Source organism: Piliocolobus tephrosceles, chromosome 5, assembly GCF_002776525.5.
Source record: "Piliocolobus tephrosceles isolate RC106 chromosome 5, ASM277652v3, whole genome shotgun sequence".
In the NCBI taxonomy this organism is placed as follows: domain Eukaryota; kingdom Metazoa; phylum Chordata; class Mammalia; order Primates; family Cercopithecidae; genus Piliocolobus; species Piliocolobus tephrosceles.
The window spans coordinates 86,920,603-86,936,677 of NC_045438.1; the positions used below are offsets into that span (position 1 = coordinate 86,920,603).

General features: G+C 41.1%; 1 protein-coding gene across 1 annotated transcript in view; it reads right to left on the reverse strand.

Moving 5' to 3' along the window:
• The window catches only part of NT5E (5'-nucleotidase ecto), a 44,811-nt gene that overhangs the window by 12,657 nt on the left and 16,079 nt on the right, over positions 1–16,075 (reverse strand). The window contains exons 2-3 of the mRNA XM_023205222.3: positions 14,622–14,844; positions 10,468–10,656 (exon numbers count right to left, since the gene is read on the reverse strand). Coding sequence (XP_023060990.1) covers positions 10,468–10,656; positions 14,622–14,844 — 412 coding nt within the window. The remainder of the gene's footprint in view (positions 1–10,467; positions 10,657–14,621; positions 14,845–16,075) is intronic.

The window sequence follows — 16,075 nt, forward strand, 5'->3', positions numbered from 1 at the left end:
TTAGGTTATTTCACGTGATTGCTTCTAAGGGACTTGACTCTTTTAAATTACTTGCAAGTGCACACTCCAAACATAAATATGATCGTGCACTTCCTGGTTTTAGATATTTCAAAAACATTAACAGTTTTAACATGAATATCCTAACCTATAAGACCTACATCATGTGGCCCTTATCGCACCAGCTTCATCTAGAACATTCAGCCTGCCCTTCAGCATTCTTAGCCTCTTCCCATTCCTAGACCACACCCATGTGCCCAGGAACCTTATGGAGTAAAGAGCTTCTGAAGCCAGAGGGCTACATGTGAATTAGCTACATCTTTTTACTTCTTGTTTATTCATCTGTGAAGTGGAAAAAAAGTAAAAGCACCTACCTTACAGAGTGATTGTGGGGATTAGGGAAGTTAATGCAGCAAGTGAAGCCTGACTCGACTCAAGGGAAATTCTTAATAAAGATTAACAATGATTATTGGCCAAGTTAACTCCTGGACATCTTTCTGATCTTGGCCCTAATGTTAGTCCATCAGGGAAACACTCACTGATGATCCTCTAGACTTGGCCAAGTCCTCCTTTTACACGCTCTCACAGCATCTTGTACTTTTCCTTTTATACCATGCTTTGTAATTATATATAATATGATTTATTTGCATAATTATGTATTTTTTAAAAATCAGATCAGGGTCAGTATCTCTTTCAAGACATTTAGTTCTATGAGGGCAGAGGCAGCTGTGTCTCTAGGATTTGTCTAGCATGTGGTAGGTGCTAGATAGATGTTTGTTGAATGACAACTTAAGGAGTTTAGCAATCACTTTTCTATGGATCATACGTGATTAAGATGCTTTCCCTGTGGTGGAATCATGTAGAAGCCAGCAGTGCCTGAGTGCCAGCCCTCTACCCCAGGTTCCCTCAATTCAATGTCCTCAACTATGCAGCTGGGTGGCAGCTAGTGAAGAGGAACCTGAACTGGGAGTTGGGATACAGGAGAATGGGTTTTGCTACTAGCTCAGTTTCAGTCTGGTTTCTGGACTATGGGAGAGACATTTAGTCCCTGGGGCCTAATTTTATCTTCTAAATTTGTAAAACAAAAGATTTGATTAGTGGTTTAAATTAGTAGTTTTTTGTTTTTTGTTTTTAAGCTATTAGTATCTTTAACACACAAGAAATCCTTTTGTGGCAAGGCAAGCCAATAAAGCAGGAAAGCTGAGTTCCTCAGGCTACACCCTGGTAGAGCTGGAACCCAGGACTAGGTTCCTGCCACCAGAGCCCCTAAGAGCACAGCACAGAGACTGCTGGCCTAGAAGTCCCCTGTACCCAGTACCTCCAGCTCTCCAATCAGGCCCAGCTGCTGTCTCTGCTTCTGCTAGTCTAGCAGCACCTTCAGGTGAACAGGACAGAGCGTGCTCTCTAGTCATCACAGCCCATTCAAGAGGTGTCCAGCAACCAGAGGAGCAACCACTGTCTCTTCAATCATCTCTGTACCAAACCATGATGCACAAGCTGTCATGTCAACTTTAGGGAATTTGAGGGGTCAGGTACTGTTATCTATGCCTAGACTATGTCACTCTGCACATGCTTTGATTTACTGCTCAAATTCTTTCCTCTGGCCTTTCAGTGATGACCCAGGAAGTCTAAAAGAGATTATGCATTTTCCGGTAGTATCCAGATTGGGCCCTCATGAAATCCAATCCAGGCTATCTGCTCATACCCAAGCCTGACAGGCTGGGCAAAGCAGGGAACCCTGCAGGTAGGGAAGAGTTCACCACACATTTAGTCACTCATTCAACAGATCTTCACAGAGCTCCAGTGAGTGCCCATTGTTTTGGATCTCCACTGCCTAGCAGGGCCAGGCCCATGGTCTGGTGCGTCATCTTTTGGAATGGCTGCTCCATGAATACAGAGTAGGGGAAAGTGAGCAAATCCTTAGCTTTCTGCTAATCTCTTCTCTTCACATGGAATCTGGCCATCTCCATGGCTCAGCATCATTCCAGATACTAGGATTCCCATTCACTTCTTACATTATAAAACAGGCTTCTATACAACAATGTTTAAAAATAAGAAAACAAAAATTATTGAAACACAGCTACCTTCTGGTTCTATCACCATGGCCTGTTAAAATGCAGTGGCCAAAAGAATGGGGTGGAGAGAGAGATTAATTTTCATTTTGGCATGCCCGTGTACTTCCATTTACTAATGGTGTTCTTTTCAGAAGTAACAACTTTGTTTCTTGAGGTTAAAAAGGAGGTAACTGTGACCATACATTGATATAGTCCTGATATATAAGCATTTGGCCAGAGGTCTTCCTACAGTGGTTGTCAGCTGCTGTGTGAAAGGCTGTGTGTAGTTAGTGAGTGGTCTGAATGAACAGTTCCCTTGAGTCATTCCTTCCCATCATGCTGGTGTGCAATGCAGTGTGGAGTACTTCAGATAAAGCTTAGAACCTGGAGGTCATCTGGAATGGATGGCCAAAGCTCTGGTTCCAAATCATGACAGAGTACTTGGAGAGTGTCTTACAGATGAGCAATCATGAATTCCTAGACGTAAATGTTTCTTGGCCTGGGGGAAACATATACTGAGGACAAGAGAAATGAGTGAAGAATACCTACGCTGCTTGGGTTAAACCACTGAATTCCTGGTTTCTTATCTTTTAAAAGTAAGAAGATACATTTAGTCATTTGTGAATTTAGCTTATATTCTCAAATTTAGGATATCTTTTTTTTATTTAACAAAAATATGTATTACAGTTCAAATTCAGGACTAGTGGCTAATTTTATAGGGTTTAGAGGGACTTTAAAAATTTGTTATAAAAGTAAAACTAGCATTACAGAATATTTGGCAAATGCAGAAGAAAAAAATTATTCATAGTCCTACTGCCTTATGACTAATATAATTTCTGTGAATTAATATGTATGAGAAGCAAGGAGGGGGAAATTGGTGTCGGAATACATTTTAAGGAGAAACCATTTTGTTCAGTGAAATACCTTTATTAGATTTCTTCAGATAGGATATATCCTACTGGTTTCTATTTCTCTAGCTCTCTCATTCTCTCTCTCAATACTATATATAGAGAGAGATAATACATGAGAAGAACTGGGCCCTAGAACATAGTAGGTCTAAGATAAATATGTCAGTTCTCTAATGTATGTGTATATATGTATATATATATATACACACATGTATATAATGTATATATGTATATAATATATTTAACAGATCAAATATGTCTAATATAGACATATTTATATATTCTATTCATATATTATCTCACTTAATCCCCACAACTCTCTAAGGCAGCCATATCACTGTCACCATTTTAAAAAAAGAAAGCTGATGCTCAGAGTGGTTGAGTAACTTGTCCAAAGTCAGACACCTAGTGGTGGCTGAGCCTGAGAGGAAACCAGTTCTTAGAGTTTAAAGCACTTTCCAAAACCCCATGCCACTTCCCAGTGAAAGTTGGAGAAATGAGATCCTTTGCAGAAGACCATCAAGCAGCAAAGTTAAGGAAACACAAACTTCAGTCCTGGTAAGAGATTCGTACCTATGAGTAGGCTTAAGACTTCACAGTAGCTGGCCATCACCTTTTCTTATAATTCAACCCTGCCAAATGACCTTGGACTGCCATTTGTTCTGTAGTCATTCATTTTAGATTTTGATTTTGGATAGTCTCACTTCATCTTGGAAAGCAGTTTCCTGAGACAGCTAAAATGGATCAGTGTTATGTGGCTGCAAAAATTACAAACCAGAAGGTTCTGGCTTTGCTCTGTAAAGGAAGCAGGTGCTCAGGCTGGGCCATGGCCAGAAGTTTACTGAAAGGACCCAAGAGGGTGACCACCAGTATAAGTAAGTCCTTGTGCTTACCACATTCAAAAAGACCAGGAAAGCAAAGTCCTTTTTTTTTTTTTTTTTTTTTTTTTTTTTGAGACAAGGTCTCTCTCTGTCACCCAGGCTGGACTGCAGTGGCATAATCATAGCTCACTGCAGCCTCAAAATCCTGGGTTCAAGTGACGCTCCTGCCTCAGCCTCCCAAAGCACTGGAATTGCAAACACTGGGATTGCCAACATGCCCAACCACACTCAGTCACGAAATTATCTTTGAAGCTACCACTCACACCTCTGCCCCTTCGCTGATTCTCCCCCATCACTTAATAAACACAGATGTCAGCAGTTCTTATCAAATGCCCAAAGGAAATGGTTCTTTGTTGATGAGTGTTTCCCTGTCTTGTGAATGTTGTAAGTAATAACATTGTTTTCTTGTTCTAAAAGGCAAGATTATCTAAACTGCAAGGATGAAAATTAATGGAGAGATGAATAATGATTGTAAACACCAACAACAGTCTTCCACCCTCTTTACTTATTCTTATTACAGCAGGGATGCATCCATCCCATCAGACTATGCACCAGCCTGACGGCAGCATAAAGAAAACGCAGCAGGTGCTTGTCATCTTAGTTATAATTACACTGTAGGCTCCATTTGTTTTAAGAGCAAAATTCTGTGGTCATTAAAATTATTTCTTTAGATATATGAAAAGTTTTGAATTTTATATTCAATATATGTGCCTAAATCCAGAAGCAATGGAAATTAGATAATTTTTAAAAACCTGATCAATCAAATAAAGAAATCTTACTTTTTAAAGAAGTTGCACTTGTTAACATCCATTTAACAGTACTGGACACCTGCCTTCCAGTGTCAGCCATGACACAGTCAAGGGTATAATGGACACTTCCAGGCTAGCAAGGAGAGAAGCAAAGCCTGCTGGACTGGGAGGGAAAGACGAATTCAAAAGACTTGAGGTTTCATAAGGCTGAAGGTGAGCTCTAAAAAAATAAGGGAGTGAGAAAGCTTTATGGATAGGAGGCCTGTGATAAGAGAGTTGGAGAGTGGAGACAGGGAAATATGAGGTAGAAAAGGGTGGGGTCCCTGGCAATGGCTCCACCCTCAAGCCTGGACCCATGGCCCAAAGTGAGAACTTTATATCCCCATTTTTCTGCCCGAATGTTGCCTTTTCCAAATCACCCTGGCCTGCCCTGCCCCCTATCCTGTCCTCATAAAAACCCTAGGCTCCACTGGCAGTGGAACAGCAGAGAAGGAGATAAGAGAAGCAGCAGCTTGACATTGGTGAAAAGCAGCTTGACTTCAGAGGGATGGCTTGACGGTAGGATCTCGGAGAAGAGTTCAGCCAGAGATGGCCTAATGCCAGGAGGAGACACCTTCCCACTCCATACCCTTTCCAGTTCCCCATCCCACTGAGAGCCATTTTCATCATCAATAAAATTCTCCACATTCACCATCTTCAATTTGTTCTTGCAAGCTGATTCTTCCTGGATGCTGAACAAGAGTTTAGGATACAGAGGGCTGTCACACTTAACTGTTAAACACTTAAACTGTCCACGGACAGCAAAGCTAAAAGGGCACACTGTAACACACGCCCTCTGGGGCTCCAGGGGTCACTGATACTCACTTAGATGCTGCCGCGGGGCTGCACAGAGTTCTACTCCTGCCAGCACCCAGAAGCACTTGTCCCAGCCTCTGCACCCGCTCACCTATGTGCTCTCCCTCCCGTGAGGAGTTGAGAGCTGCAGGATGAGTAAACAAGACAACCCTTTCATGAGTCCCATGAAGGGGTCAAGGGAACTATCCCATTTCAGTTTTGGACATGGAGAAATTGTGGAGATAATCAAGTCTCGGCCTGTGGCCCCAGAAGTGAAGTTGCTGAAATGGAGTGGAGCTGTCAGTCACTGGGTTGAGGAGATCAAGGGACTCTGAACTTTGGGTATTGGATCAACTACCCACATGGACACTCTGCCAGGTGAAGGCAGGAGCTGGAGTGGAGAAGCAGATAGGAAACTGGGTACTAAATTCTCAGTGATGTGGGACATTGCTTGGAGGTGATTAGATGAGAGTGATAAGGGGGATAGATGGTCTGAGCCTCAAAGGAGTTAGAGGAATAAAGTTCATATCAGTAGCCTAACAAAAGTATGAGGTATTCTACCAAATTGTTTTTATTTCCCCAAATCCTGAAAAGTAAGCTTTCAGGCTGTATGTATGGATGACTTTCTATATAACAGGATGTTAGAATGGGAAGGATGACAGAATTAACAATTCGAATCCCTTTACCTGGAGGCTATGGAAACTGGTGCTTATATTCACCCAAGGCCACAGCTAGCCAGATTGATTTGCAGAATCCAAAACTCAGTTAAAATATTGGGAGGCAAAGAGAGAAACAGCATCTTTGGAGTCCCTTCAAGGACAGCACAGAGAATGGAGTGCCCTGGTGTACCTGCTGCAGGTACTTTTTACTACCTTTTTCTCTAAAGGAAGTAACATGGACCAGTTCATGACTCTAGGATTTAACTTCTTTAGGGAAAGCATTTGCATTTTAGCTCTTATCTTTGTAGCTTTCTCATTTTGTAAGCCTCCTAGAGGGAGGCTTCACTCTGATGTTAGACTGGTCAGCCAGTGCTAGGGTTACCTGCATATGCATGGTAGTTGGAAAGGAAAGAAACTGGAATAACTTTCAACATTTGGAAGGGATCCGTTCATACACTGTTTTAGTCATGCCTTATTTGAAGCTGAGTTTTAAAAAAATATGAGCAAGATACAATACAATAAAATTAATGTAATGGGTTGTAACCAGCATTTAAAAAATCAAATAACAGAAGAGAAAATACGAGGGTGCAATCCATGAGCTTTGGAAAGGTTTTCTTCCATGTGTGTTTGTATATTGGATATGGTGTGTGCAGAAATGATTCTCAGTAAGATTTAAAATTCCAAGGGATGTATTATTTTAACTGTATTTTTATTAACTAATCATATTTACCAGATTCATTATTTTAATGTCATTCTAATTCCGTAAAATTATTCAGCAGAGTTGTTTTCTTAAGGCCAGGAAAGTTTATTTAAACAGGCAAACATGCCTCATCCCTATTGTGTCCTGGAATTGCCTTTAATGTTTTTGTTGTTGCTGTTGTTGAAACAGGGTTTCAATCTGTCATTCAGACTGGAGTTCAGTGGAGCAATCATAGCTCATTGCATCCTCAACCTCCCAGATTCAAGCAATTCTCCCACCTCGACCTCCTGAGTAGGTGGAACTACAGGCATATGCCCCCACACTTGGCTAGTTTTTAAAAATTTTTTTTGTAGATATGAGGTCTCCCTATCTTGCCCAGGCTGGTCTCGAACTCCCGGGTTCAAGCAATTCTTCTGCCTCAGCCTCCCAAAATTCTGGGATTATAGGCATGAGCTGCTGTGCCTAGCCACCTTTAATTGTTATGTTCACTCATCAAAACGATGAGTATGAAAGTGGAGATTTTCATCAGAACAAGTTTAATCTTGGTAAGCAATCATGAAAGGTGAAGTAAATGACTAAGTCTTGGTTATCTCAGTTTTCTCAGAGACTGTAATTATTTACTTCAAGATTTACAGATAAGCAAACTCTAATTTTTATCCTCAAATCTTTCTTTCATCCAGTCCTTCATCATTAACTAAATTTATCTACTTAGCAAAGGCACATACGGTTGGCTGTCTCTCTGTAGGTTCTGCATCGTTGGATTCAGCCAACCATGAACAAAAAATATTTTCTAAAAAAGGATGGTTTTATCTGTACTGAACATATACAGATATTTTTTCTCATCATTACTCCCTAAACAATACAGTATAACAACTATTTGCATATCATTTACATTGTATCAAGTATTATAAGTAATCTAGAGATGACTTAAAGTATATGCGAAGATGTGCACAGGTCATATGCAAATACTACACCATTTATGTAAGGGACTTGAGCATCATGGATTTTGGTATCCACAGGGAGTCCTAGAATCAATCCCCCACAGATATTAAGGCATGACTATACTGTTATGGGAACAAAGGATAGGCTACAGAAATAATGGGAATCTGGGCATGGTCACCCAATCTTTTCAGGTCTCTCAGGGCACACTCATTGATGGCAATGCACCACAGGCCATGAATGATCAGTTGTTGCTGTAAGACAGCATTGATTAAGATGGAGTAAAGACAAGTCAAGGGGAACATAGGAATGTTCACATCTGAATGAAGGGGTGAAACTCCTTTGAGTGTTCATGCGTTATTTTGGTCATGTCTCATTTAAAGCTGAGGTTTTAGAAACATGGATTAGCTACAGTACAAGAAAATAAATTTAATGAGTGATAACTGGCATTAAATAAATAAAACAGTAAAGCAGAAAAGTCGGGGTGCATTCCAGGTGCTTTGTGAAAGTTTTCTTTCACTTGTATGTGTGTGTACTTTTGTGCATTTGTATGTGAATGCACACACACATATATGTTTGTGTGTTTTGGCTCCCTGTCTACAATGTTCTTCTTACTATGGGTCAGAGTTTAAACATTTTGATACCATTATTCTAAAGGAAGAAGGAGGAGGAGACATATCTAGCTCCCACTGTGTGTCCAAGGGTGCTGACACTGCCTCAGAGAAAAGCTAAGGTTTGGGTTTTCACAGGTCTTATCCAGTGAGCCAGCACATAACTAAAATAAGAACAGCTAACATACTAGGCCCTGTGCTAAGGCCATTTACCTATACATTCATTACACATATTACGTCACGGTGAGCCTTTATAATAGGTTCTCTTGTTACCACCTTCATTCCACAGATGAGGGTAATCAGGCATTGAAAGGACCCCATCATTAGTGGTAGAGTCAGAAGGACTTCACTGAGTCTTCACCCCTACCTGGTGCTTCCCAATGACCTGCTGCAATTATTTCCTAGTCTTCACTCTATTAGTTCATTTAACCCTCATGGAGTTGTTGAAGCTGTTTGATTGCAATGTTATTCATGCTAACAATGTCCAGTGCTAGGCGTCATCCTCATCACATTTATGGATTGTCTGCTATGTGCCTGGGGCTGTTCTCGACATCTTATGGACATCTTTTCCCATGGAACAAAATTTACCATTGTTATGAGTAATGTAAGTGCCTAATTTATTTTAGTCTTATCTGTCAAAGAAAGAAAAGCCCTATTACTGGTCATAACCCATAAATTGATTTCACAACCTCTCAGTATAACTCAGTTTGAAATTATTCCTTAGCCTGTGTTTACCAATAAGTAAAATATCTGTGAAGGAATTTAGTTAGCACACATTCATACTGGTATTTTCTTAAGTGAAGGCTAACTTTAGTTTGTGAGTTATGATTTTGACTGACATTTTTATGAGCAAGCAACCTCCACGACACTGCATACCAGAATATAGCTATCTATAGTTTATGAACTGCTCTCACATATTTTTACATCTCATATAATTTTCACAGTAACGTGGAACTTTGAGCATGATCATCCCCTATTTTGAAGCTAAGCTAGCAGATTCAGAGAGGCTAAGTGACCTGCCCAAAGTCATTCAAGTGGATCAGGAATGGGGACTTTTCACCCAATACTGTCTTTCTTTCCTTTTTATAATTTATGTCTTGCTTTCTGATTGCAAAAGTAACATGCATTCATTATTGGAAAATACTCCAAAGTACTAGAAAGAAAATAAAAATTACTTTCTTAGTGATAATTCCTTTTAATGTTTTTGGGTATTTCCTACTTATTGTTTGGGGTATTTTGAGTTTGCTTTTTATCAAAATAGCATGGCCTTTGACAGCCCACATAAGGATGGTAGAAGCAGGAGCCTCTTCAAAGGGAGGGCTGTTCCCACACCAAAGCCTTTCTTGCGAATGCTGATAGACAGAAGAGCTGTTTATCAGCCTCTTCTTCCTTCCCTTGGGCATACTTCAAAGGTCTATGCAGTGCAAGGTGGGGGGAAGTGGGAAAGGTGGAACCAGGTTCAAAAGTTTTGGGACATTATAAGTTTAAAGTGGAAAACTCACAAAAGAGTTATTCTAATGAAAAGTACTTAACACCAATCTGAGAGAGAAAAAAAGAGAGTGGTGGGGGTAGTCAGGTAGCGGGTAGGAAGAGTACATGCTCTCCTGAGGACCCAGGGTCACGTGGCTTCCAGGATACTTATATTCCTAGTCTGCAAGCAGAGTTAGGACTCACACTCAGAGTTCCAGCTTCTGCTACCTGTGCAACTTACAAATCAAATCCACCTTGAGTTATAAAGGCCCTTATTTACATTATTTTGTTTATGCTTAAAGTTTTTTATATGACATGTTGCTTTTTGATAAGAATCTATCATAAATGACTTGGTTGGGGCTCAATAGTCTTTTTGTTTTACATATGTATGGAATATATATGTTTTATACATATTTTATGTCATATATTTATTATATACATAAATATATGGAATTGACTTATCATGAAATGAATAAATGTCTTAGTAATGTTTGTGAGTAAGATTTACACATGTTCCCATTTAATGTATATTACATATATATTATAGATCATATAATATACATTACATATTAAATAGCAGTAAAAAGAATAACAGTTACAAAGGCAAAAGAGACAAATTACTTATCTGGACATTTTGGCTCGTGCAATCCTTTTGAAACAATTACCTGTGTAAAGAAATGTGTTGGAGTGTCCTCCCACCACGACGTCCACACCCCTCACTTTCTGAGCGATGAGTTTATCCGTTTCAAAACCCGAATGTCCCAGTGCAATAATTTTGTTCACATTTAGAGTTTTTAACTTATCTACTTCAGGTTGTAATGCAGTGATTTCATCTTCAAACACTAAATTTGTTCCTAAGGAACAAAATAAATAAAATGGATATTTATTAACAATTTTTATTATATTACTTATTATACATATTAACATACAAAGGTTAAACACCTTAATTTACTAAAGTTCAAAAGTTAGTAAAACCAAAACATATTTATTCATTCAATACAAAACCCCTAAGAAGTAAATAAAAATTCAAATCAATATCCTTGTTACATTTACTTTATGTTGTATTGGTTTAAGGTTATGGATATTGTTTTGCTCGAACTTGGTTGCAAACTGTGAGGAGGCTTCAGATGTTGTTTTATATGTTTGTACATCTCAGCTTCCACAATACCAGTGCAGAAAATGCCTGAGCATGTAAGCATGATATACAAAATAGTATTAGCAACTCCAAGATGTTGGTTGGAAACTTGGAATAATCAGTGTTCAAATTTAAAACTGTCAAGAAGGTAGTCCTTGAATGCCTATTTTAATATGGCAGTTGATAAGTTTGTCTTGTTCTCTTTAATGCCAGCAGGCCAGGCACAGTGGCTCACACTTGTAATCTCAGTACTTTGGGAGGCTGAAGCAGGCAGATCACTTGATGCCAGGAGTTTGAGACCAGCCCAGGCAAAATGGCAAAACCCTGTCTCTACTAAAAATACAAAAATTAGTCAGGTGTGGAGGCACATGCCAGCTACTTGGGAGGCTGAGGCAAGAGAATGTCTTGACCTTACCAGGCGGAGGCTGCAATGAGCCGAGACCACATCACTTCACTCCAGCCTGGGCAACAAGAGCGAGACTCTATCTCAAAAAATATATAAATAAATAAATAATGTCAGCATTGGAGCATTATTGAGCTCTGCGTTAATAATGGGGACCTCATCTAAATGTTGCTGGCACTGGCATTGTGTACATTCTTCCCTGGGTGCTTATGACTGCTCATAGGGGTAACAAACGATAGCCTTTTGGTATCCACTGTCAAGCATGGCCCTCATTGCGCAACCCAGGTGCTCTGTGTGCAGCAAGACAACTGGTTCCTCCCACTGGCTCTGTAGCCACACTTGAGCAAGCTTTGAGGTTTTATGGCTATGACTGGCATGACGGTGACTGCAAATACAGACATGCTGCCCTGAAGTCATGTCTGGTACTCTGTGACAAGGGAGTCCTCCAGTAGATCCAGACTCTCTTATGCTGATTTCTAAGAACCAGCACTAAACAAGGAGGGGAGGGTGGGAGAATGACATCTCATTAAAAACATTCAAAATGCAGGAGTCTGCAATCTCCAGTTTGAAAAGTACTAATCCCAAGAGTAACAAGATTATGAGAAATGCATCCCTTGTTCCACTGTGATGTTTAGGAATGTCTGTGTGCTTCAGCAGGGGAACTCCTGAGTCCTTAAGATTAGCCAACTCCACAAGTGCAAGTTATCATGGAAGATAATTCATGGCTGACATCATAGCCAGGGAGGCCCCAGAATTACAGCCTAATAATTAGCAGCTCACAGATGTGTTGGACTGGCAAGGCTGCCAGCAACTCATAGGCAATCTTGACAAATCAAGAGTTGTAGTTTTGCCACCATTGTCTATCATGAGAGCATCAAGGACAATCAGCCTCCTATTGGTCACCCCAAGAAACCCAGGGCTCCCCGTTGCCCCTCAGTGCTATGTTGCCTTCTGTGTGAGCCTTTCCTTGAACATCTCTTTGAAACAACAAGGTGCACCCTCCCCCATGCTGCACTTGCCATTCCCCTCCTGCTGAATTCTTCTCCACAGCCTTACCACCTTCTGACACACCAAACCATTTACTCATTTACTGATTCCCCTGCTAAACATGTAAGCTCCAGTGGGCAACTTTTTTTTTTTTTTGGTCAGTGTCCCTGGTGCCTAAAACAGTGCCTGGCACATAGACAGGTACCCAGGGTAATGACTGAATGTCAAGAGTATGCTACCATCTTTTGCTTAAGGTTTGGCTGCCAAGAAGGAAAAAAAAATTCAGAGAAATGCCTCTGAAGACAAAGGAATGTATTCTTCTATTGTATCAGAAACCTCACAGGACCAGGCATCCTATATATACAAAACATGGGTTATATTTCAAGATGTCACGAGAAGAGTTGTATTACAGGTATTTCATGATCTAGCTAAAATAGATTAGATTAAATGTGCTAGAAATACAAGTTATACCCTTGTGGGTGCGCAGTCCGCTAGGACTGGGAGAACTGGGCTTGATTAGGGCCAAAGAACTATAGGAAGAACCCCCACCAGGCTGCTGGACCTGTGATCTTGGAAGAAGCAGTGCTCCTGGAAACATTCTATTCCACGTCATCCCTTTCTTGCACATTGGGCCCTGTAATATGCAGCCCTCTCTTCCAGCAGCTGCTGGAAATAGCATTGTCGCTTTGGATCCCCTCTCTGTTACAGCCTGGTAAAGGGCTGGTCAGAGTCCCAGCTGAGGCAGTTTGATTTCTGGAGGCGCTGTGCCTTTCCACCAAGACCTCCACCTCCTACCTCCTTATGGGTGCCTTTTAAAGAAGAGACAATGCTTTCCTCTGAATCACACCTGAACTTCTCAGCCCTACAATCAAGCCCTGACCCAACTTTCTAGCTTTTCCTAGTCAGAAGCCATGCTCCAGGAAATGGAACTACCTGCTGTTCTGCGACTGTGGCCCCTATACCTTCCTGCTCTCATGTATTCATCCCAGCAATGCTTCCTGAGGACTTACCATATGCCAGGCATTGTGCACAGTCCATTGGGCAATAGTGAGACAGCAGAGGTTGCTACCCTCATGAAGCCTGCATCCTAGCATGTGATCCTGACCTCACTTCTGGAATGTCCTGTGCCCCAGGGATGTTTTACACAGCTCTCAAGGGGACCAAGGAGGTCAAGTGAACGTGACCCCAGGGTGGGGTTGGGGGGTTCTTTAGCAAGTCCTCTCACTCTTCTCACTGACCACTCCAGCCCCAGCTGCTCCATTCTGCCTCCATCTCTGCCTCCATGTCTGCCTCCATCTCTGCCTCTATGCCAGCTGCAGGACCCGCTCGCTGCTCTCAGCAAACACAGCTAACTTTTCTGTTGTTGTTTCCAATGGCCTGGACTTATTTTATAATAACAACAATAAATATATATTTTTGAATTGTCAATTATATGTCCTTTATCAGTTATTTCTTAATGAAATCTCATGTTTCTAGATAACCCTAGCTCCTAGTTTCCCTTTTTTTCTTCAAATATGGAAAGACATTTAATTTGGATAATTTAAAGAAAATGCCATTTTTGTGCTCATCGCCAAAGTGTTTCAAAAAGTGTTCTTATAAAAGTGCCTCAAAATAGTTTCTTGAAGGGTCTTAAGATTATATATGTGTGTGTGTGTGTGTGTCTTATGTGTATGTGTATGTATCATATATGTATGTGTGTGTATGTCTTAAGATTATATATATATGTACATGTGTGTATATATGTCTAAAAATGTATATACGTACACTTACATATGTACATATATAAGACTACTATATATATTTCTGGGAAAGTCAGATACAAGAATGTCATTAAAATGAGATAAATAATGAAAAGTGAGAAAGGCGAGTTAGCTAGACATGTAATAATCATCCTAGAAAAGGAGCGATAAGGTAAATTGAGGTAAAACCCCAGCTCTGGGCTCATGGCTCCACAGGAGAAGGGCAGTGAGTTTTGAGGCTCTCATTCTCTAGTAAATGAACCTGTACTGTTTAGCACTGGCTATAAATTGTCTCCTCTTTCCATTTTGAAAGCACTGAATTAGACAAAGATACTGTTTTTGTCAACAAAGTTCACTGAGCAGAAGAGGACATCTCTTTAAGAAGTACCTTGGAACAACAGCATAGAATTTACCAGATTGCTTTTATCAGTATTATTCTAAGTACACTATTTACCCAGTTGTTCCTACTTTTATCTACAGTCCATAAATATAATGCCAAGCTGTGATTTAGGGCATCTGTTTTCAAGCAATGAGTGCTATAAAAGTAGAAAATACCTGGATTTGAGAGAAAAGGGGTTTCTTTGGAAGTGTATCCAACGATTCCCACAACTTCATCACCAACAGGAAGAACTTTATATGGCAAATAAAGTCCTGATATTTGAGATGCTAGTGGCCCCTTTGCTTTAATGTTTGCACTCAGAATTGGAAATTTGGCCTCTTTGAGGAGTGGCTCAATCAGTCCTTCTACACCATTATCAAATTCATGATTTCCCAATGCCTAGGTAAAATGGAAAAGAGAAAAAGAATTAGGTACTTTGGAATTTTCAATGAGAGAATACTTTAAAAACATTACATTAGCCCAGTATCTCCCAAAACTGACTAAGCTTTACGAGACATATTCCATGATTTTGTATCCTCCTCACTTGGGTCAGGCCCAGGGACATTCAGATCATCATATTGGTTGAGAACTGCTACCCAGGTGTCACACGACCTAGGAAAGGTGGTTTGCCAATGTGCATACACAACACCTAGAGAGCTGGCCAGGGGTCCACTGTCCCACCATCTCAGATCGGGGGCAGGTTCCAATGTTCACATTTACCAGCCTTGGCCCAAGTTTTCCATGTTGTTTCTCTCATAAACTCACATTTTAGACCCCATCATTCAAGCTGCGATCTGCTGGAGAGAATGATTAACATCAGCAGGACATTAGCAAAAGGCAACCTGAAAGGTACACTTGGCAGAAACCAAAGGCCTCCTTCCTCATTTCATCTCCTTGGTCATCATTCACCTAGGTTCCCACAATTGCTTCTTCCCAAGCACTCCTGCGGTCCTCTAATTCTTCTGGGAAGATGAAGATCCTCAACAGCAGGCAGGAGCTAGCGTCTCCATATGTTCCAGTGTGGCTCTAGCTTCCTCCTCTGGTCAGTTCTGGGCACCATTTGCTCCAGTCCTAGCAGTTTCACATTTGGGGAAGAACTCCATGGTGAAATGATTAGGCAATCTTCAGCAGGTTCTGAACCTGTTCCCAGTGCAGGACTTCAGGAGGAGCAGGGATGGTGACAAGCAATCCTTCTTAGCTCTCTCCCATTCCTCACTGGTTGAAGAGTGGCTGCTGGGTGCAAAACCACCCATTGTCTGTCACTGTGCAGCTCCCCATAGTGAGTCGGGGGCTGGGGCGGGGGGACTGGGGCGAGTCCATGCAGTGGCCCCAGCGACAAAGCATGACATGTCAGGTGGCTTCCCAGAAAACCTTCCTCTCCTTCCTCCATTGGCCTCCTGGATACACCCATCTCCTCTGGCCCCCTACCTACCTGCTTTGGCTGCCACGGCTGGTTTGCTGACTTAGTACTTAAACCAGCAGATCTCAAACTTTCTAAATACCACATCCGGTTTCATTTCACTTTGTGGGTCATCTAGGAACAGGCATGAAGTGCTGGCTGGTGACCCGTCCATTTAAACGAGGGCCCCGTGCGCTCTCTTACAGCCTCACCCTCTTCCTTCCTTGCTCA